The following is a 24727-nucleotide window of genomic DNA, read 5'->3' on the forward strand; positions in this document are numbered from 1 at the left end:
AGTATGCTTAGGGTCATTGTCCATTTGGAAGACCCATTTGCGACCAAGCTTTAACCTCTTGACTGATGTCTTGAGATGTTGCTTCAATATATCCACATAATTTTCCTCCCTCATGATGCCATCTATTTTATGAAGTGCACCAGTCCCTTTTGCAGCAAAGCACCCCCGCAACATTATGCTGCCACCTCTGTGCTTCACGGTTGGGATTGTGTTCTTCGGCTTGCAAGCCTCCCCCTTTTCCTCCGAACATAACAATGGTCATTACGGCCAAACGGTTCTATTTTTGTTTCATCAGACCAGAGGACATTTCTCCAAAAAGTATGATCTTTGTCCCCACCTGCAGTTGCAAACCGTAGTCCAACTTTTCTTTACGGCAGTTTTGGAGCAGTGGCTTCTTCCTTGCTGATTGTCCTTTCAGGTTATGTCGATATAGGACTTGTTTTACTGTGGATATAAATCCTTTTGTACCTGTTTCCTCCAGCATCTTCACAAGGTCCTTTGCTGGGGTTCTAGGATTGATTTGCACTTTTCGCACAATAGTACGTTCATCTCTAGGAGACAGAACGCGTCTCCTTCATGAGCGGTATGACGGCTGCGTGGTCCCATGGTGTTTATACTTGCGTACCATTGTTTGTACAGATGAACGTGGTCCTTCAGGCGTTTGGAAATTGCTCCCAAGGAAGAACCAGACTTGTGGACGTTTACAATTTGTTTTGAGGTTTTGGCTGATTTCTTTTTATTTTCCCATGATATCAAGCAAAGAGGCACTGAGTTTGAAGGTAGGCCTTGAAATACATCCACAGGTACACCTCCAATTGACTCAAATTATGTCAATTAGCCTATCAGAAGCTTCTAAAGCCATGACATAATTTTCTGGAATTTTCCAAGCTGTTTAAAGGCACAGTCAACTTAGTGTATGCCAACTTCTGACCCACTGGAATTGTGATACAGTGAATTATAAGTGAAATAATCTGTCTGTAAACAATTGTTGGAAAAATGACTTGTGTCATGCACAAAGTAGATGTCCTAACCGACTTGCCAAAACTCTAGTTTATTAACAAGAAATTTGTGGAGTGGTTGAAAAACGAGTTTTAGTGACTCCAACCTAAGTGTATGCAAACTTCCGACTTCAACTTCATTAGGAAACTATTCAGACCCCTTTACTTATTCCACATTTTGTTACGTTACAGCCTTATTCTAAAATGGATTAAATAGTTTTTTTCCTTATCAATCTACACACAATACCCCATAATGACAAAGTAAAAAATATTTTTTAGATATATGACATTTACATATGTGTTCAGACCCTTTACTCAGTATTTTGTTAAAGCACCTTTAGCAGCGATTACAGCCTCGAGTCTTCTTGGGTATAATGCTACAAGCCTGTTTTGGGGGAGTTTATCCCATTCTTCTCTGCAGATCCTCTCAAATTCTGTCCGGGCTCTGGCTGGGCCACTCAGGTACATTCAGAGACTTTTCTCGAAGCCACTACTGCGTTGTCTTGGCTGTGTGCTTAGGGCCGTTGTCTTGCAGGAAGGTGAACCATCACCCCAGTCTGAGGTCCTGAGCACTCTGGAGCAGGTTTTCATCAAGAATCTGTCTTTACTTTGCTCTGTTCATCTTTCCCTCGATCCTGACTCGTCTCCCAGTCACTACTGCTGAAAGGCATCCCCACAGCATGATGTCACCACAATGCTTCATCGTAGGGATGGTGCCAGGTTTACTGCAGACGTGACGCTTGGCATTTAGGCCAAAGAGTTCAATCTTGGTTTCATCAGACCAGAGAATCTTGGTTCTCATGGTCTGAGCGTCCTTTAAGTGCCTTTTGGCAAACTCCAAGCGGGCTTTCATGTGCCTTATACTGAGAAGTGGCTTCCGTCTGGCCACTCTACCATAAATCCCTGATTGGTGGAATGCTACAGAGATGGTTGTCCTTTGGGAAGGTTCTCCCATCTCCACAGAGGAACTCTGGAGCTCTGTCAGAGTGACCGTCGTGTTCTAGGTCACCTCCCTGACTTAGGCCCTTTTCCCACGATTGCTCAGTTTGGTCAGGCGGCCAGCTCCAGGAAGGTTCTTGGTGGTTCCAAACTTCTTCCATTTAAGATTGATGGAGGCCACTGTGTTCTTGGGGACCTTCAATGCCGTAGACATTTTTTGGTACCCTTCCCCGGATCTGTGCCTCAACACAATCCTGTCTCGGAGCTCTACTGACAATTCCTTTGATCTCATTGCTTGGTTTTTCTCTGACACGCACTGTCAACTGTGGGACCTTATATAGACAGGTGTGTGCCATTCCAAATCATGTCCAATCAATGGAATTGACCACAGGTGGACTCCAATCAAGTTGTAAACATCTCAAGGATGATCAATGGAAACAATATGCACCTGAGCTCAATTTCGAGTTTCATAGCAAAGGGTCTGAATACTTTTCTAAAAACCTGTTTTTGCTTTGTCATTATGAGGTATTGTGTGTAGATTGATGCAACAAAAAATAAATCATCAGTTTTAGAATAAGGCTAAAACAAAGTAAAATGTGGAAAATGTCATGTGGTCTGAATATTTTCCGAATGCACTGTATATATATATTTTACAAAGTGCAGAAAACCACCTTCTCTTTTAACTCTAGGTTATATTGGTTATATTGGTTATAGTGGTTGTATTATAAGCCACAAGCTGGATGTCAACATTCCAAACAACAGCCCTGTTCCGTCTGTGACATGTACTCTGTAGTTAGAGCGTGCATGATTTGTGTGCCCTTCTGAATTTCCTGTCAAATGTCCTTTTTAATATGTATCAGCATCTCGCAACTTCAGCAATTCCTTCCTCGCCCTTCCTTCTTTGCAAATCTCAAAGCTCCCATGTTCCCCTTGCTGCTTGTAAACCATCAAGTCACAATGTTTTTGAGGCCTGCAAAATCTCTCACTGCCCTGTCTCCCCTGTTACATCTTTCCATATTCGGTAAGTTCTCATACTTCACCTCAGACACAGATCCACTATGTAGCATTAGCAGGGAATGGGGAGTAGAATTTCACCACATGGGAAAGCTGAAATGTCAAATTGATAAAAGGATCGAAGGAGTTGAGAGAGTGATGTATTGCTCCCCCTCCTGTCCTTTCTCTCACCCTCCTCTGTATGTTACCATGGCAGCAGGGGGTGCGTGACAGTCATGTGAAAACAAAGCTGATTGGATTAAAATACTTAGAGTGATCAGGGGTCAGGTAAAACTGCACATGCACTAAACACACCATAAACTGATTATATATACACACAGACGCAGGCAGACACACACACACAATCACATTAATGGCATAGAGCTTGGCATACAAATTTAGACCACAGCGACATAGATACAATAGACAATGCATGACACGCTAACTTGATTGAAGACGTTTACTGCAAAAGACTCGCAAACACACAAATAGATACACATAGTCCCTCATGTCCCCTGCACATTTTTTACTTTAAAAAGCAACAGCACCTTTAATTGATGACATCTAAGCCACATGCTGTAAACCTTGTTTGATGGGAAATTCAATGACAGATTGTTGTTCCAAGCTTATGAAACATGGATTCATTCAGTCCAGGCCAAGAGCCTCACTAGACAGGATGTGAGAATAAAGGCCCACACACACAACTGTCCTATGTAAAGTACCATGACTTTAAATGATGGATGTGACTGTGCAACGTACATGCAGTGTTACCAGTTTCTACTACAGTAATACAAGCCCCTCTATTGTAGTTCTACAACTTAGACATAATCATATTTACTATAACAGTATTGAATAATATCAATAACAATCAATGTCATTAAACCAGTGTGTTTCTCTTCTCCCAGCTTCCCTTATGCTTCCCTGTCTCTTCCTGTTCCTCTTCTCTCACGCTCCCTCCCATTCAGCTCCCTCCCATCCAGCAGCTGCACGGTAGTGGACGATGGGGTTGTAAAAGCGAGGGCCGAAAGAGGAAGTCAGCGGGACCTTGTGAGTTATTATCCCCCCAACCCCCAACGTACACATAGGGGCCTGGGAACTGTCCTCTTCTCATAGAGGACCACAGTGCTGCGTGGAGCAAGGCTGTTCTCCGGGCCTACTTCCTCCATCCCCATCTGTGTACCTTACCACCCGATCACAGGCCTGCTATACGTCCACAGCCGTCATAACAACACATGATCGTATGTGTACAACAAGACAGCATTTTCTTCATAATAAATCCACTTGCTCACCATTGCCTTACAACAGATAAGTTCCCACCTTGATCACTTGCGGGAGCTCTACCACTGCCCAAGGTGTCTATTGCTGTGTGGCCCTAAACACGTCACAACGTGATAATTCATGGCAAAGCCATGGGTCTGCCAACAGAAATAGAAAATGTACGTAAATGTATAACTCAATAGGTCGGACATTATACGGGGTACACAAAGATATAGACCATTTACAACACAGTCAGATTGCACCTGTGGAGGCCCATGGTTATGGTGTTGAGATGCACCATCTGGGTTTATTAATAGTGTCCTATCTGGATCCCTGGCCTCTGGTCTGAGAGAAAACTGTGAGGTGTGAATACCAGTCATGCCTTTCCTCTAACAGCTGGTGATGATACAATTAACCTCCGCCTGGAGAAACGCCAGTCTCACTCACTTTACACTCGGAACTCCCGAGTGGCGCAACAGTCTAAGGCACTGCGTCTCAGTGCAAGAGGCGTCACTACAGTCCCTAGTTTGAATCCAGGCTGTATCACATCCGGCTGTGATTGGAAGTCCCATAGGGCGGAGCACAATTGGCCCAGCGTCGTCCGGGTTTGGCCGGGGTAGGTCGTTATTGTAAATAATAATTTGTTCTTAACTGACTTGCCTAGTTAAATAAATAAATAAAAAACACAATTTCTCTGTATGTCAGACACTAACTCACAAACATGAACAAACACACACACCAGTGCTTTCATCTCACTTGCACCTCACTGATAAACACTCATCACTGATATAGAAGAACATCTGACTTACAACAGCAACACTTTTTGTACCCCCCCCTCTCTCCCCCACTCTCCCCTCCCTCCCTTTCTTTCTCTCTCTCTCACTCACTTTCTCACCCAGTCTGTGTGTCAGTGTGGTTAATAGGCCATGGACTATGGCAGATTAGTTTGACCTTAGTGTACTGACAGGATATGACTCCAGAGGGGAGAGAGCTGGCACCATGAACTCCAACTCCAGCCCATATACCAAGTCAAATGACAAACATACACATGCATTTGTTATTGTGTATTACAGAGGTCCTGGTACTGACCTGAGAACCTCAGGGCTCCCCATATTCCTCTAACTAATCTGCTCCAGTCATAACTGTTCCAACTCTACCATACCACAAACAGACCTTGACCCAGCTAGGAGCTGGTTCTATGTATCATGTCTTTGAGTCTCCAGGTCATAAATATGACAGGGAAATAAACCCTGCAGAACCCAGCTCCCACTGCTGGGGCCATCCTTTTCCCACAGTGCAGTATAAATAGCCCAGAATAGTGTAGGCTGGGTGACAGCATGGCCACTCAGGGAAGGATCCCACACGCAACAGCACATTCCAGCCCACCTGGCCTTGACAGCGCCCAGGTCACCTTTCAGGATATACGTCCCCCTCCCGGCTACCCAAATAACCTCACACCTTCAAACCGCTTCCCCGCCGACCCTCTGCTTTCTCCACATCCCCCTCAGTAGGACCCCTTTGCAGTGAAGGCATCCAGGCTACCTCATGCCTGCCTGGTTACTGGGTCCTCGGCTCACGCTCAATGACCTTCCAACCCTGACCACTGTGGAACGCCATGACATGGCACGTTGGCGAGCCCAGGGCAGTAACTAGGGTTTGAGTTTTAGTGAGGTCTGGAAAGAAGGGAGGGGGGTTTGAAAGTTGAAATGTTTTGAAAGTTGAAGCTCATTTATTGCATTTCTATTAAATTAAATAAACTTTAAAATGCTATTTGGAAAACCCTATCCATTATCACCTTAACTGCTGTAGGTTCATTCACCTCAGTAAATCTATAAAGTACACATAGACTATTAGCTATACAATTGTAATATAAAAAATGGGGGGAAATATATCGGACATATCTGTAAGCGACTATTTGTTTACTAGTTGTGCACTCATTCTCCGAGAGTCGGTTTTTGTTTGTTTGTGGGATGTCCATAGACACCGCAGGAGTCGCGGGACAAGTTTAAAATAGCTTTTTGCCCGGCATCTTGCCAAAACCGTCAGCAGCGTCTCTAGACTGTTGCCCATTGCGCAGACTGCGCGTTGGGGTAGTTCGTTTTACGTCCGCGAGAAGGCGAAGATAGCCGTTTTAGAAAGTGGTTAACGTTTTGGTAAAAAGGCACATCCAGGAGGCAAATCCGGGGGACGCAGGTGAACATAACGAACTAACCACTGTTGATGATTCCATTCGTGAGCACAGATGCAAGCGCTAAGTCAGATCAATAATATAAGAGTTCTGAGCTTTGATCAACTGGGAACAATGTTGACCGGTAATTTATTTTCAATATATATTTTTATTGTATTTATTTTTTCGAATGAGAAAAAATTACCAAGGTGAGGTCCGGACTTCGGTGTCTTCATATGTAGGTCTGGTTACGGCAAAAGCGCGCCAATGACAACACAAGCACAAGTAAGCGCCTCACGCGCTTCTCACCAACTTGTTGTGATGTGGTTGTGAAGTAGCCTTAAGCATATTTGCATGATGGACATCAAGTGCAAAATGATATTGTGTGCTGCTGTAGAACTTGATTGGGTTTTGTAGGTCACACTGCATATCTCAGTCAGTGTGTGGAGGCATTGTGGAGACCCAGGCCTAGTCACTTATCTATAGTCTAGTCATAACAAATAGTTGATGGAATCAGTGGTTAGTTGTTATTTAAGGTCTGAACTTGTGACTTGACAAGACCAGAATTCAACAGTATTTATCTAACTTTATTATCCAACGTGTATTGTCAGTCAATGTCAAAAGTCAGCAAGGTAAAGGAATACCACAATGTGTAAATAACATTTGATATGGGTTTCTGTCAAGTCAATCATGTACTGTAGTTGAATTATGAACATGTTTAATGATCTGGGTCTTCTCCATTTCCTGACATTAACATTGGCTCATGTAACCTCAAGTCACACCAACATGATTAATGCAATGTGCTTCTTATTTTGGAAGTGCATTTCTGCTACTGTATCACTTCATCTCTAGCATAGACTAGAAACACTGAAGATATGTTAACGGTACAACATGAAAACAGTTGCTTCCAATGCTGGGGGGGGGGGGGGTTATAAGGCACTGCATCTCAGTGATAGAGGTGTCACTACAGACCCTGGTTCGATTCCAGACTGTGTATCAAAACTGGCCGTGATTGGGAGTCCCATAGGGCGGCGCACAATTGCCCCAGCGTCGTCCGGGTTAGGGTTTGGCCGGGGTAGGCCGTCATTGGAAATAAGAATTTGTTCTTAACTGACTTGCCTAGTTAAATTAATAAAATAAATTAATAAAAAACTATCACCAACTGTATAATTATTTCAATCTTTTGGTCTGTGTTCAGATATTTTCTGTGGATTAGTCCAGGAGCCTACTAGTGGCCATGTTTCATAGATGAGTGTCGTGAATTACATGTAAACAACTCCACCAACCATCATTGTCTATATGTTTACCTCAGAGGAGGCTTGTGGTAGGAGCTATAAGAGGATGGGCTCATTGTAATGGCCAGAATGGAGTTCATGGAAGGAGTCAAACGTGGTTTCCATATGTTTAATACCGTTCCATTTATTCCATTCCAGCCTCCCACCAGCCTCCTCTGGTATAACTATATATTCCTCTCACTTGCCAACTATGCCCCTACAGAAGGTTACTTCTTTCTAGAATGACAACCAGTGATATGGTTTCCCACGGCTATGAAATTGGGGTGGGAAGGTACCAATCCACGGGCAATCACTCTTCAGCCCTTTATCTGCCCCCTGACACCAATGTCCACCGCTATAAATCTTTTGCCTGGGAGCTAGAGTCTTCCTGGTAATCCCTACAGTGGTGTGAACCACACTACTCCAATATTGACAAACACACACATTGAATATCCAGAACTATACACACACAGAACTATACTGAACAATTCAATATATGTTGGTCTACATCTTCCTCAATTGAACAGATCAATTTATCTTAGTTTGTATCCTTGTTATGCCTCCCGAATCATTAAATGGGTACTACATTACATTACATTTAAGTCATTTGGCAGACGCTCTTATCCAGAGCGACTTACTACAGACTCAAATACATAATTTGTGACACTGCACTGTTCAATCAAAGACTCTGAAATGACTGGGGTAGTTTCCATGTGTATGTCCTTGGTTATTAAACATATTTGAGTTGTTTATAAAAACAGTCATTAATAAACATATTCTAGACAGACACCAATGCATCAAGTGAAGGATGAACAGCAACCAGGTTGAAGCTGGTTGAGAGAATGCCAAGAGTGCGCAAAGCTGTCATCAAGGCAAAGGGCAGCTACTTTGAAGAATCTCAAATGTAAAATATATATATATATTTTACTGGTATTGTATGTCTCACTTTCAAGTAACTTATGGTCTTGGGATAAAGTGCCATTTTACGATCCAACTCATGATGTATCATAAAACTATTTTGATATTTGTTGCATGAAATGTTTCTACAGCAGTGAATTTGTGTCCTGTCTGTTAAAAGAGAATACAACGTGTTTATCGAAGGCAGATGGGAGAACTGAGAGAAAGAGAAAGTGGTGGCTCTATAAATGAATAGTAAGTGAGCAAATGTCTTCTTTTTTTGTTGTTGCTTTACATTGCATTAACCCTGCTGCCAAAAGGCTTGTCTTGACATTGATTACCACTACAATAGAGTTAGGTGGAATCCCTGAGGAGATCAATTTGCTCCCCCTGGACCCAGCTCTTTCATGAGCAGTGAATAGGTACAGCGGGAAGTCCCAACAGCAGGGGTCCTGCAATGTTTCTCTAACAGAGTGTGAAGACAAACACATCACTGTGATGAGCTCTTTGTTTAGGTCACGAGTCTGTTATTTACACCTGGATCAGAATGATATGACCACGTCAACCTGCAATAATTTTTGTAATTATCTGTGGATACAGTAATATATAATTCAGTTTGTTGTTATATTGGAGGTTGAATGATACCAATAAAGTGATGCTCTTTTGCTCAAACTGCATGATGGAAATAGGATTTTGATAAGATCACTAACCTGTTTCTAATATTGAACTATGTCAAGACCTACAATAACTCTAATGTATGGCATATCACCCACTATTTTACTGTAGACGACCAGATTGCTCTGTGACTCATTTTTATTTACATTGCTTTTTTACTAATCTATTTAAAGTCATTTTGTTCATCAACATTGACAGTAAATACTATGGTATACCTATTGAAGGGAATATTCTTTCACAAATACCAGTAAACCTGCCGATGAGGGCAACCTATAGTTGCACAATGTGTAAGTGGAAGTTAAAAGGCAGAACGGAAAATCGTCAACGTCTATTCGGAGAAAAATACAAATAAATAAATCAACGGGTTCGTTTAGAATCGTACGAAGCTTTGAGAAGTTGAAAAGGAGTGAAAATTCCTCCGCCGCGGCGACAGAAAAAAAAAATCAATTCGAAAGTTGGGTTTTTAAAACAGTTCTACAATTAAAACCACTCAAATATCTCAGTAATCCAATTGTAATGCAATGCTGGTTGGGTGAGTGTCAAGTGCATATTAAAATGTGACGACACTCAAACAGATAGGCCAACTCCTCAGATAGATCCTCCTCTGCAACTTCTGCGGAGGAATATATTTTCCTTTGAGTGACTTCAGTAGTGACGGGGTGAGGGGATAGTAGTGAAGAAACTTTGAACAGGGTGACGTTGTCTTTTATAGGAAAATATAAACAAAAACGAATATTTTAAAGTTAGAACAGACGCGGAAGAAATAAGGGGAACGGGTGTTTTATTATTTTTACTCAGTAACAGTATTGTTCTTGGCGACAGACTTTGAGTTAATTTCACCTAACCAGAGACGGAGCTCAGCCTCGCGCTGGCGACTCTATGTGGATTTTACAGAAATCATGGGCCAATTACCCGGTTTTGCTTCGGACAAAGTATTAGTCTTCGTCGTCTGCTGCATTCGGCTTTCTTTGGGTAAGATACTGCGATGTTTTTTTTGTAATACCTTTTTTTTGACCTAAATCGTATTCTCTCGCTAGTTTCTTAGCATCTCTGCACACATGTCTGCATAACAACGCAGATGTGATTTTGACTTATTGATTCGCAAGGTGATTGGGCTACGTTTGATACAAAGTAACACATTTCGATACTTTGAAACTTTGTCACTTGCTTCTATATGTCAGTTTAGTAAATAGCCAGAAATAACGTTGTAGTGGTTACATGGCCTTAGCAGCTCGAGAAAAGGTGAAGAATGGGAAAAAGTTGAAGGACAGCTACTGTTTTCTTTAGCAGTTTATTGTTCAGGGTACATTGAATAGGCCTATTTCTATTTGAAATATGTGATATAGTACACACAATATCACGTAAAGATTGATAGATGGTGTTTAATTATAAATTATATTTAGTTGCCGAAATTGAGCTATATTGACTTTATTCTCTAGAGCTCGCACCGCTGCCCAGATGTTAGCTAACCATTGCGCTCGTCCATTATAGCTAGGGCTACAAGTGAAAGGAATTCAAAATGGTTGTGTTGTGTTAGCTGTGAAAGTCGGAATTAAAATGTACGAATAAATCTCTTCTTTGTCATTTAATTGAGTTTGATGGAGTGTAGATTTGAGATGTCCATATGGTATTTTTTGTACTTTTTTTGTTTTGGCAGTATGTGTTTAATGCTTATTGCTGATTGGCTCAAACAATATTGTTTTCTGACAACACGCATATTGTCACATATTGACGACAATCACAACAATCATCGTGATAACAGTACCGATGAATTATTAGACTAATACCAATGATATACATACAGAAATTGTTATTGTAAGGGACAGATCGAAATATACAGGGGGGGTGGTCCAAAATAGCGAGAGTTGTCAAACTTTCTTTTTAGCTTTGGGGAGGGTAGTGCTTTTTCCCCGTTGGTTTACATTTGCTCTTCTGCTTGTATTTTCCATATAAACAATGGCTCGAGTTATTTTTGATATTACCCTAATAAAGTTGAGAAACATTTGTGAATGTTTGGTATTGTGTTGCTATTACTATCTCTCTTGGGTTAGGCCTATGCTTCTATTCCTTTGTACAGTTGAAGTCGGAAGTTTACATACACCTTAGCCAAATACCATGTCTTAGGTCAGTTAGGATCACCAATTTATTTTAAGAATGTGAAATGTCAAAATAATAGTAGAGAGAGATTTATTTCAGCTTTGATTTCTTTCATCACATTCCCAGTGGGTCAGAAGTTTACATTCACTCAATTAGTATTTGGTAGCATTGCCTTTAAATTGTTGAACTTGGGTCAAATATTTTGGGTAGCCTTCCACAAGCTTCCCACAATAAATTGGGTGAATTTTGGCCCATTCGTCCTGAGGAGCTGTTGTACCTGAGTAAGGTTTCTAGGCCTCATTGCTCGCACATGCTTTCTCAGTTCTGCCCACACATTTTCTATAGGATTGAGGTCAGGGCTTTGTGATGGCCACTCCAATACCTTGACTTTGTTGTCCTTAAGCCATTTTTCCACAACTTTGGAAGTATACTTGGTGTCGTTGTTCATTTGGAAGAGCCATTTGCGACCAAGCTTTAACTTCCATGTCTTGAGATGCTGCTTCAATATATTACAAAAATGTCCTCCCTCATGATGCCATCTATTTTGTGAAGTGCACCAGTCCCTTCTGCAGCAAAGCACCCCCACAACATGATGCTGCCACCCCCGTGCTTCATGGTTGGGATTGTGTTCTTCGGCTTGCAAGCCTCCCCCTTTTTCCTCCAAACACAACGATGGTCATTATGGCCAAACAGTTCCATTTTTGTTTCATCAGGCCAGAGGACATTTCTCCAAAAGTACGATGATCTTAGTCCCCATGTGCAGTTGCAAACCGTAGTCTGGCTTTTTTATAATGGTTTTGGAGCAGTGGCTTCCTTGCCGAGTGGCATTTCAGGTTATGTCGATATAGGACTCGTTTTACTGTGGATATAGATACTTTTGTACCTGTTTCCTCCAGCATCTTCACAAGGTCCTTTGCTGTTGTTCTGGGATTGATTTGCACTTTTCGCACCAAAGTACGTTCATCTCTAGGAGACAGAATGCGTCTCCTTCCTGAGCGGTATGACGGCTGCGTGGTCCCATGGTGTTTATACTTGCGTACTATTGTTTGTACAGATGAACATGGTACCTTCAGGTCGTTTGGAAATTGCTCCCAAGGATGAACCAGACTTGTGGAGGGCTACAATTTTTGTATGATGTCTTGGCTGATTTCTTTAGATTTTTCCATGATGTCAAGCAAAGAGGCACTGAGTGAAGGTAGGCCTTGAAATACATCCACAGGTACTTCTCCAATTGACTCAAATGATGTCACTTAGCCTATCAGAAGCTTCTAAAGCCATGACATAGTTTTCTGGAATTTTCCAAGCTGTTTAAAGGCACAGTCAACTTGGTGCATGTAAGCTTCTGACCCACTGGAATTGTGATGCAGTGAATTATAAGTGAAATAATCTGTCTGTAAACAATTTTTGGAAAAATTTGTTGTGTCATGCACAAAGTAGATGTCCTAACCGACTTGCCAAAACTATAGTTTGTTTAACAATAAATGTGTGGAGTGGTTGAAAAACAAGTTTTAATGACTCCAACCTAAGTGTATGTAAACTTCCGACTTCAACTGTATATACAATACTAGTCAAAAGGTTTGGACACACCTACTAATTTCAGTGTTTTTCTTTCTTTTTACTATTTTGTACATTGTAGAATAATAGTGAAGACATCAAAAATATAAAATAACACATATGGAATCATGTAGTAACCAAAAACGTGTTCAACAAATCAAAATATATTTTATTTTTGAGATTCTTCAAAGCAGCCACCCTTTGCCTTGATAGCTTTGCACACTCTTGGCATTCTCTCAACCAGCTTCATGAGGTAGTCACCTGGAATGAAGGAGTTCCCGCATATGCTATCATGTAGTAACCAACAAAGTGTAAAACAAGTCAAAATATATTTTACATTTTAGATTTATCAAAGTACCCACACTTTGCCTTGATGATAGCTTTGCACACTCTTGGTATTCCCTCAACCAGCCGTATGTTCCCACATATGCTGAGCAGTCGTTGGCTGCTTTTCCTTCACTCTGCGTTCCAACTCATACCAAATCACCTCAATTGGATTGAGGTCGGGTGATTGTGGAGGCCAGATCATCTGATGCAGCACTCCATCACTTGCCTTCCTTGTCAAATGGCCCTTACACAGCCTGGAGGTGTGTTGTGTCATTGTCCTGTTGAAAAACAAATGATAGTCCCACCTGTCTAATGTCCATTGCTCGTGTTTCTTGGCCCAAGCAAGTCTCTTATTATTATTGGTGACCTTTGGTAGTGGTTTATTGCAGCAATTCGACCATGAAGGCCTGCTCGAACGCATTAAGAAGTTAATAAATTCCACAAATTAACTTTTAACAATGCACACTTGTTAATTGAAATTTATACCAGTTGACTACCGCATGAAGCTGGTTGAGAGAATGCCAAGAGGCAAAGGTTGGCTACTTTGAAGAATCTTAAATAAATAATATATTTTGATTTCTTTAATACTTCTTGGGTTACTACATGATTCCATGTGTTATTTCATAGTTGTGATGTCTTCACTATTATTCTACAATGTAGAAAATAGTAAATATAAGAAAAACCCTTGAATGAGAAGGTGTGTCCAAACCTTTTACTGGTACTGTATGTCTCATACAGTGGACACCTAAGCCTATAGGCCTATGCATACAATGCCCTGATACATTTTGTCCTTAAATCTCTGACAGATGAACTGTGTGTTGGGCAATTATTCTTTTAGGAAAGTAGTCTAAAAAACAAAACACAAATAGGCTATAAAGTTTTGCATATGCTACACATTGAAAACACAAGGAATGGTGTTTTTGTAATTCGTTATAGCTGTTTTTAAGAACACATAAATGTGGCTCATATTGCCAACATCCCTCGTTTATTGATGGAGCTGTCTGCCCCAGGTCAGATCTGAATGCATATGGATGTCTGGTAAATTAAAATCTTCCCTGTCATGTTGTCTGACGCAAAATGTTCCTAAAAGTAACTCTGAAAAGGTATTGTTTTTGTGACGATTTTTGAATAGTCAAATGAAAATCTGTCACCATTTGGATGGAACCTAGCTATAGACACTAAAGACTCTTGCAAGTGAGCTAGTCCAGCCCCAAACATCTAAAGAATAAGCTACCAGCCAAACAAGCTTGTAGGAATTGTACTCAAACTCCCCCCTCGTACTCATCTGGAGAGGTGGCATTTTTTCGTGTCTGTATCTATGTAATGTGTCTGTATCTATGTAATGTGTCTGTATCTATGTAATTGTTTTCATGTAAAAAAATAGGGACCACAATGGAAATAAGTCCCTGACTTTATTGTGCAATCCTGATCACTTTATAAAACATCTTTGTGTGTATATATATAAAATCGGTATCGGCTTTTTTGGTCCTCCAATAATCGGTATCTGCGTTGAAAAATCATAATTGGCCGACCTCTAATCTGCACTGTACTATTACTCCTTTGTGATATTAACCAGATTCAACAGTCCTGGTGCAGACACAGGCATAGCACAGAAATGGTGGTCAATAGAAAAACACATGAATTCCAGCCAGGTAAGGGACACTAACATAAAAGTGATTACATGTGACTGTAATTTATCAATTTTACATGGACTCTCACAGTTTACAACAGAGGAGTCACACAAAAGAACACAAGAGAATGCAAAACTGCTGCATGTAGGAGAAGAAGCGGGTGGAATGTTGCTGTTGGTGTTTCACATTCCTCCCCCTTTCTTTCTCTCTATCCCTCATGCTTTCTCTCTTCACTCACTCTCACAGTGCAGCACTCGGCTGTAACCTCCCTATTGTGTCAAGCAGATGATGCTGTCTTCTGTTGTGCTGTATTAAGTGTCATCCCTTGAGTAGGAAGCCTCTGCCTATTTTTGTGGCACACGACCTAGTACTTGCTCTTAGTGATGGCTGCATATATTTACTCAGTCCAGAAGGCATGTGTGGGCACTGAAAAAGCCCAGTGATTGTGCCTGTAACTGCATTGCTTGTTCTGCAGTCCGACCCATGCTGGAGCGTGGTGTGAAATGTAATTTATCTGTGACATGCTGCACCCTCCGCATGGAACACAAGAATCTGTTTATTGACCTGCCCACAGTTCTGCATTACTGAGCAGCTGGTGGCTGAGCGCCTGCTCTTTCCACTGCCAGTGGTGGGCACCGTGGTCGGCGCATCAATCCGTCCCAGCTCTGAGTCTGCCTCTACAGACAATTTTTGATATTGTTCTGTTTGTTGCTCCTTCCTCTCAACCCTTTCTCCTTCCTAAGCTATAATGCTCATATTAGAATAAAACACCACATGTGTTTTTGCCCTGTTCTTTTGGTTGGGGTAGTAGTAAAAAATAATCAAGTGGCGTTACAGCAGAAAAGAACAGAGCTGTGTGACGAGGTCAATGGGCAAGAAGCTATGGTGCTCCAGATGTGTTTTTAGTCAAGTAGAGGGGGTGCGATCTGATGGGGGTCTTGGTCTGGTTAATGCATACATCAAAAGCACAGGCTGCCAAACTGAGCCTGAAGTGGTATCAGTGTTGGATGAGTGAAATAGCAGAGGATGTGAGAGAGCAGAATGGAGTGAGAGAAGGGGGTGCTGCTGTGAAAGGTGGGGGGATTACAGAGTGTTGTCTGCATTGTTGAGCAGGTTAGCAAATTAACAGGGAATTAAGATGTCCTGCATTCCTGCCCTAGCAGAACCCAGTAATCCTGGAGCCAACAGGGCAGAGAGCTAGTGCCCATGTCCAGGGCTCTACAGACTGTACACTACACCCCTGCCCGCAGTGTGAAGGCCACTCCACCAGCAGAGCATAGCCCTCCTCTGTGTACACAGCTTTAGATCAGGGGTGCTATCTGGATTTGGGTGAAGGAGAAATGGGGAGGCTTGGGCAAGATGCTGTGGGGGGTGCAGAGCTGTTGACCGGGGTAGGGGTAGCCAGGTGGAAAGCATGGCCAGCCGTAGAAAAATGCTCACTGGTACAGGAAACTCTGAGGGACCAGAATATTTTATACAATGTTGCAAGTTCGCTAGTGCAAGCTTCAGGCCAGACCCAAGTTAATAGTTGATACAATGTTTCAAGTTCATTGAAGACAGGCCATGTGTAGCCAATGTGATTTATAGGATTTTTATCAGGATAATTTCTACCTGCAGGCTGCAATGTTTTTATTTGTTGGTTTTATGTAGGCTATTTTTACAAAGCTGGCAATGGAAATAAAAGTTACTTTTTAGGTTTGTATCATTTCCGTTTAGATTTTGGATAGAGTTTTGATTAAACACATGACAATTATTTTGAGATATGAAAACGGCGCCCTCGAGGCGTTTGTCTTATTTAATCCAACCGTAAACTTAAAGCATCAGACAAGCTCAATGCATATAGAATGCATATAGTTGATTTTATTGAAACACATAGGGTGTGTCTATATACGAAAAAATAGACATTTAAAAATGTCAACCAATCAATTGGTCAAAAGAACAGATGACTTCCGGCAGACCAATACTTATTTCATTATTTTGTCAGGGACAGCCCTTGAAGCAGGCCACCGGCCCGGGCCTTGTCTCTGGGAAAGGAAGGAAAGGAGGGAGGGAGGACTCTGGGAGAGGGAGGTGAGGGTCCTCCCCACTGCAGCTTGGCCCCACTCCTCTCACACAGACACAACAAACAGTACCACCACACGACCACACACCCCGCTGATAAAGAACTTTTACCAGCCTATTGTAACTACAAACTGACATTCTTTCTTCCCCCTAATGGAGGCTCTCCTATTCAGTGAAATGTGCTTTAGGGGAATTCCCTGACATTGTAGACATGATAAGAACCAGGCAGCTAAGGAAAACTGGGGTCAGTTGGACAGGAGAGGGAGAACACAAAGGGTATTAGATGACTAAAACATACCCTTCCTCCTTCCCTCACATACTACCAGAGCTATATTTGTATTTATTTTCCTCACCTCCTCCATCTAGTTTCCTCAACATTGCAACTGAATGAGGGATGGCTAAAGTGAGCACAGGAACAGAGATGAAGAAGAAAAAAAGAGATGGCATGACGGGAAAGGAGAAGAAAGGAAGAACAGATGAGATTTACAGTGTCTGGGTGGGAGCAGCCTGTGATCCCCGCTGATGTGAGTGTGAAGCTGTGAGGAGCTAATGTGAAGCAGAGGCTGAACGGAGGGGCGACTGGGGCAGGCGTCTATATAGCCCAGTCCCGACTGCCTCTCTCTCCAGGAGCTGATTGCCACCAAAAACATTATTAATTCACTAATTCAGTCTCTCTCTCACATCTCTCCCAGAGATTATCTATTGCCTCAGCAAACTGACTGTGCTCTGACAGGCCGCCCCCCTCTTGCTTCGTGAATGATGTAATTACTTGTTAAAGATACAGCTCACATTTTTACAAGAGAAACTACATCTATGCAAACGTTGTTGATCAGTAGACCCATGAAATCAGCCAAAACCAGATCAATAACTCAATGCATGCACACACACTCCTATTGATATGCATTTGTTTTAAATACAAACATGTAACCCTTATTTAACTAGGCAAGTCAGTTAAGAACAAATTCTTATTCACAATGACAGCCTACCGGGGAACGATGGTTTAACTGCCTTGTTCAGGGGCAGAACGACAGATTTTTACCTTGTCAGCTCGGGGATTCGATCCAGCAACCTTTCCGTTACTGGCCCAACACTAACCACTAGGCTACCTGTACTGTGAATAGGTCTAGGCTACATGTTGATTTAACATTCAAATACAAGTTATATTGGTAAAACAAAGTCAAATTGATTGTATTATTGTATAATTGATTCATTAACGCATACACACAAGTTGACATATACTTTTTTTATTTTTAAATGCAATTCAAAAGATGCCCAATGATTGAACAAAGCAGTAGCTGAGTTTATCTGTCTGTATCAAGTCCCAATCTATGACTTTGGCTAATATGCCTTCTTTTTTTGCTGTGGTATAGTGTTTTGGTATCGTTTCAGTATCGCGTATCGTGATGGTATAGAGTATTGTGATACTAAACCTGGTATTAGTATCAAAGTCAAACTTCTGGTCTTGTGACAACACACACACAGAGAGCCAGTAATGACTCCTCCACCACACGTGTAGTGATGCGAGCAGGTGCATGTGTGACTGCGGTGTGGGCTGGACAATGAAATGACCACATGAGTAGAAATGGAAGTGAATATCTATCGCTCCCTTTTCCTTACGCTCCCTCTTCCCTTCTCTCTCTGTGCGTGTGTGCATGCGCCTGCATTGGTCTGTGCACTGTAAGACATTTGACAACCAGAGATCTCTGTCCATTTCAGAAGTTCAATATTAACCAGTTCCATGTCTATTTCAGAAGCTCTAATGAGGATATATAACAGGACAGTCATTAATGAAAATATTTTGGAACAAATGGGAATTGAAAAAAGGGCACAGATCAAACAAAGACTGTGTCTCTAGTCAGGGCCAGGGGCCTTGGCATGTTGCTGTGCAGTTGGCTGGCACACGTTGATTCCCCCCTCAATGCTCACCACTGCTTTGTTACTGAAACCACTACAAACCCTGGGGAGGGGAGGCTCTGTTAGTTGGGTCCCATTGCGGAGAGGGAATGAGTGACGAAGGGGATTTGAACTAATGGCTGAGGAGTGAGATGGGGAAGTAATTATGAAACACTGACAAAGGGTGCACACACATGGGCGTCCCCGAGCACTGGCTCCAGTCCAATATTGGAGGACAGGAAGTTGTTCGCACCGACTGAGGAAGTAACCCAGTTTCCTGGAATTGCTTTAACCCAGTGTTTCCTAACTCCAGTCCTCGAGTACCCCCAACTGTAGACATTTTTGTTGTAGCCCTGGATAAGCACCCCTGATTCAACTTGTCAACTAATCATCAAGCCCTCAATGAGTTGAATCAGATGAGTTTGTCAGGGACTACAAAAAAATGTGTACTATTAGGGGTACTCAAGGACTGGAGTTAGGAAACACTGCTATAGCCCATATCCAGGGGCCAAACAGTTGCCATGGGAGCCTGCAATTATATACCCTGGCTCAGCATGCAGAGAAACTAAGCTCAACAACTTTGTCAGAGGGTTACTTACATCTGTGGCCCGCACAAACAGCAGCATCAACATCAAGCTAGGTTTGTACTAGGACTAGGTCACATACAGCGAGGGAGACGACTTTAAAAAAATGCAGAGTGCCAATAGCAACAATTAAGTCCCAATGATAATCTTGAAGTTTCAAGTAGTTAGCTGATGTTCTGAAAGATCTGTAAAATATGGACCCCTCCAAATCAGCTGGGCTAGAAAATCTGGACCTTCTCTTTCTAAAAGTATCAGAGAGTAGTACCCTGAACAGCTAATCAAATGGCTACCCAGACTATTTGTATTGTCGTCCCTCCCCCCTTTACACTGCTGCTACTCTCTGGTTATTATCCAACTTTAACTCTACCTACATGTACATGTTACCTCAATTACCTTGACGAACCTGTGTCCCAGCACATTGACTCTGTACCAGTACCCCCTGTATATAGCCTCGCTACTGTTATTTTACTGCTACTATTTAATTATTTGATATTTACAGTGGGGCAAAAAAGTATTTAGTCAGCCACCAATTGTGCAAGTTCTCCCACTTAAAAAGATGAGAGGGGCCTGTAATTTTCATCATAGGTACTATGACAGACAAAATGAGAAAAAAATCCAGAAAATCACATTGTAGGATTTTTAATGAATTTATTTTCAAATTATGGTGGAAAATAAGTATTTGGTCAATAACAAAAGTTATATTTTGGTTTCATTTGACCATTTGACATTCTCCCAATCTTTTGGATCATCCAAATGCTCTCTAGCAAACTTCAGACAGGCCTGGACATGTACTGGCTTAAGCAGGGGGACACGTCTGGCACTGCAGGATTTGAGTCACTGGCGGCGTAGTGTGTTACTGATGGTAGGCTTTGTTACTTTGGTCCCAGCTCTCTGCAGGTCATTCCCCCCGTGTGGTTCTGGGATTTTTGCTCACCGTTCTTGTGATCATTTTGACCCCACGGGATGAGATCTTGCGTGGAGCCCCAGATCGAGGGAGATTATCAGTGGTCTTGTATGTCTTCCATTTCCTAATAATTGCTCCCACAGTTGATTTCTTCAAACCAAGCTGCTTACCTATTGCAGATTCAGTCTTCCCAGCCTGGTGGAGGTCTACAATTTTGTTTATGGTGTCCTTTGACAGCTCTTTAGTCTTGGCCATAGTGGAGTTTGGAGTGTGGCTGTTTGAGGTTGTGGACAGGTGTCTTTTATACCGCTTATATGTTCAAACAGGTGCCATTAATACAGGTAACGAGTGGAGGACAGAGGAGCCTCTTAAAGAAGAAGTTACAGGTCTGTGAGAGACAGAAATCTTGCTTGTTTGTAGGTAACCAAATACTTATTTTCCACCATAATTTGAAAATAAATTCATAGAAAATCCTACAATGTGATTTTCTGGATTTTTCTCTCTCATTTTGTCTGTCATAGTTGAAATGTACATATGATGAGAATTACAGGCCTCTCTCATATTTTTAAGTGGGAGAACTTGCACAATTGGTGGCTGACTAAATACTTTTTTGCCCCACTGTATTTACCTAACACTTATTTTTCTTAGAATCGCGTAGTTGGTTAAGGGCATGTAAGTAAGAATTTCACTGTAAGGAGCATATGACAATTTCACTGTATTCAGAGCATATGACAAATACATTTTGATTTGATCAGGTAGGCCTATTTTTTATGACGTTTCCACTGGATCAGAGCATGACATTTGAGTGGTTATCGAAAGGGAGAGAGCTGGATAGATTTTTCAAATACATTGAGGAACAAAGTATTGTCGTTCTCAATGGATGTAAAAACAGACTTTGTTTGCTTGACGTTTGAGGTGAAGAAAACATTACTTTGAGAAGCTCCACAGGTCAATAGTGGAGGTGCGTTAAGCCAAGCAGAAATACTATCAGTTCCCCAAATGGCCACATTTTATATGCTTACGCAGGCCAGGTTGCCTATAGACCCACTTCTATGTGTGTGCGTCCTTACTCAACATTGACAGGGGCACTCCAAACAAAAGACTGACTAAATTGACAAAACTCGTAAATGTAATGAAATAAACCTAAATTTGTTTCTCACATTTTCTAGCGTAGGTTGTGCACTCTGCAAACAATGGGTCCACTCCTACAATGAGAACGGAAAGACCGACTAAATAAACTAAATATAACAATATTGAATGCATTAACAGAAATTACCATAACCAAAGTAACAAACATTGTAGATTAGAAATGATAGGAATTAACGGTAATGTACTACTGGTAATATATGTAATGGGGAATTGATATACATTAACAATCAAACGCAAACAAAAACAATTCACACAATGAAGTTATGAAACAATGAATGTGCACAAATTGGCAGGAGAGAGCGCATTCTAGACTGAGAAGTGCATTATGCATCTGGGCGCATGGTCAATCTGAAGTCTGCATTGGCCATGCAGCATTTACGTGATAAAGTCTCAGCAGAAGTCAGGGCAAGAATGGCCTCAGCAGAAATCAGGGCATTCATACTTTTTGCGCTTCACTGAGTAGTACAGATCTGTTGTCAAGGAAGTGAGTTTGTGTTTTCTACAGGATGTACCATCCCCCTCTACTGTCAACCAATCATGTCAATGCAGAGCTATACATTGTTACAACATTTGGGGGGGTGAATGGTGATGCGGTACAGAGCTCGATTTGGCCTCTGCATGCCTCTGGAGGCTCCGCAATTGCGTCACACCCTTTTATATGGAGCCTCCGACCACATTTTCGGATCAAGTATTGGCTTTTAGTCTAGGCCTCAGCAATTGATTAGTTCACCGAGATGGGCACAAATATATATACTTCTGGACTAAAACAATCTCGGTTGACCAACAGCCTAAAAACCAAGCAATCGACCAGTCAACTAATTGGGGTCAGCCCCACTTGCTTCAGAATGGAAATGTAGTACGTAGTGACAGCCCATCCCAAATCCTGAGAGCATTGCTCCTGCTGTGTTTCCCCTAGGATTTTCTTCAGCAGCGGTGGCAAAGTTAGCTTGGGATAGTGGGCCTGGCCAATTGTGCAGTCTCCAACCAAAATGTTTTGAGATTGGCCTCTTGGCCACAAGAAAGACAAAGAGCTAATTTCCTGAAATTATATACTTTGCTATGGGCAGAGAGAAAATTATACAGTTTTAAAGCTAGTTTCCTGCAATTTGTCACATTTTGACATGGCTTATGCAGTGTTCTTATGCTATCTGAGTTACTCAAACATTAAAACAAAATCAGTGGGGGCCCCATGCCATGACATTTTTTGAATTTTAGATTCTCCCTAATGGAGAGTAGTTAGTTTTAATTTTGTGATTGTTAGTTCTCAAAGATGTTATTTAAAAATATATAACTCCTTTTCTACATACTTTATATCTGGTTTTAGTCATTTAAGTTTACACTGAAAATGTTTTACCGACCACTGGTAAATTAATATAGGGTAAACACTGGCCTGGCATTGTGACGGCGTGTATGTGGAGCTTGTCAAACCAGCCAGGGGAAAGATCACAGCTGCTAACTCGCTCACTCTCTCCCTCTTGTTGCTCTTTTTAGCGCTCTTTCTTGTCGCTATACTTTGCTATTTTTTCTGTCCTCCTACTCAGTTCTGTTTTTCTCTTGTCTTTTTGCTTTCTGTTTCTTTACCCCTTTATATTCTACTTCCTGCTTTCTGTCTATTTCTCTCCTTCGTGTCTAAAAATGTGTGAATTCTGGATCAATGTGGTAGCTGGCTTGAGCAGTTTTTATTGAAGAATTTCCTATTAATGAGCCAGTGTCTGTAGAGTGAAGCCCCAGACACGAATTTCACTGTTCAATCATGTGCATATTTTTGGCCCCTCTTTTTTAACCACAATGACCACAAATGAGACAGGACAGGAAAAGTATGTCTGCCTGCAGCACTTCCAAGTGTGTTTCTGTCACAAGAAGGCTAATAAGCCTAGCATATCGTTTTAGAAATGTTTTGATTTGCATTTTCTTGCAAATATCCTGTTGATAATAGCCTCTTTATGCCTATCTGTGGTTAATGCACAAGTAGGATCAGCCTTGAATCATCAGTCACATGGGGACAAAAGTGAAGGATCCAGACAGAGAGTCACCTCAGTGTGATCTGTAATGTCTTCGTGTCTAAGTAGCATGAATAGTAGGTGTATTATTTTCGTGTTCAGTTAACATGCAAAGTCACACATGGTATCACAGCATAGTTGTACACTGTACAGCAGTATCTGGTCTGATATGTCAGCTGATGAGTGTGTGTTTTTGCCTCAGGTGTTCCAGGCTCATTCGGTTGCCCTAAATGGTAGTGGTAATTTCCATGTAAAAGGACTAGGACTGTCAAATGATTAAAATAATGAATCGAGTTAATGGCATTAGTTAAATCGCGATTAAGTGCAATTTTTGAATTTGCTTATGTGGACCTAAATAAACCATTTTCCATTTAAAAAGCTGTGCATTGAGTTATAGACATACTAGACTGAACACAAATATAAACGTAACATGCAACAATTTCAAAGATTTTACTGAGTTACAGTTCATATGAGGAAATCAGTCAATTGAAATAAATTTATTAGGCCCTAATCTATGGATTTCACATGACTGAGAATACAGATATGTATCTTTTGGTCACAGATATCTTTTAAAAAAGGTAGGGGTGTGGATCAGAAAACTAGTCAGTATCTGGTGTGACCATCATTTGCAGCGCGACACATCTCCTTCACATGGAGGTGATCAGGCTGCTGATTGTGGCCTGTGGAATGGTGTCCCACTCCTCTTCAATGACTGTGAAGTTGCTGGATATTGGCGGGAACTGGAACACGCTGTCGTACACGTCGATCCAGAGCATTACAAGCGTGCTCAATGGTGGTTACGTATGGTGAGTATACAGGTCATGGAAGAACTGAGACATTTTCAGCTTACAGGAATTGTGTACAGATCCTTGCGTCATAGGTCTGTGCATTATCATGCTGAAACATGAGGTGATGGCGGTGGATGAATGGCACCACAATGGTCCTCAGGATCTCATCACGGTTTCTCTGTGCAATCAAATTGCCATCTATAAAATAAAATTGTGTCCGTAGCTTATGCCTGCCCATACCATAACCCCACTGCCTCCATGGGGCACTATGTTAACAATGTTGACATAGGGCAAACCGCTTGCCCACACAGCACCATACACGCTGTCTGCTATTTGCCTGGTACAGTTGAAACCGGTTACGACACCGAACTGCAGTCAGGTCAAGACTGGTGAGGACGACTAGCACGCAGATGGTATTCCCTGAGACAGTTTCTGACAGTTTGTGCAGAAATTATTTGGTTATGCAAACCCACAGTTTCATCAGCTGTCCGGGTGGCTGGTCTCAGATGATCCCGCAGGTGAAGAAGCCGGATATGGAG

General features: G+C 41.8%; 1 protein-coding gene across 1 annotated transcript in view; it reads left to right on the forward strand.

The window, feature by feature from the left end:
• The first annotated feature begins 9848 nt into the window (after positions 1-9848).
• notch2 (notch receptor 2) overlaps positions 9849-24727 on the forward strand; it is a 58674-nt gene continuing 43795 nt past the window's right edge. Inside the window, exon 1 of the mRNA XM_064935273.1 lies at positions 9849-10172. Within this exon, the coding sequence (XP_064791345.1) occupies positions 10100-10172 (73 nt within the window). The 5' untranslated portion in view covers positions 9849-10099. The remainder of the gene's footprint in view (positions 10173-24727) is intronic.

The sequence above is a fragment of the Oncorhynchus masou genome, chromosome 24 (genome assembly GCF_036934945.1).
Source record: "Oncorhynchus masou masou isolate Uvic2021 chromosome 24, UVic_Omas_1.1, whole genome shotgun sequence".
Classification (NCBI taxonomy): Eukaryota; Metazoa; Chordata; class Actinopteri; order Salmoniformes; family Salmonidae; genus Oncorhynchus; species Oncorhynchus masou.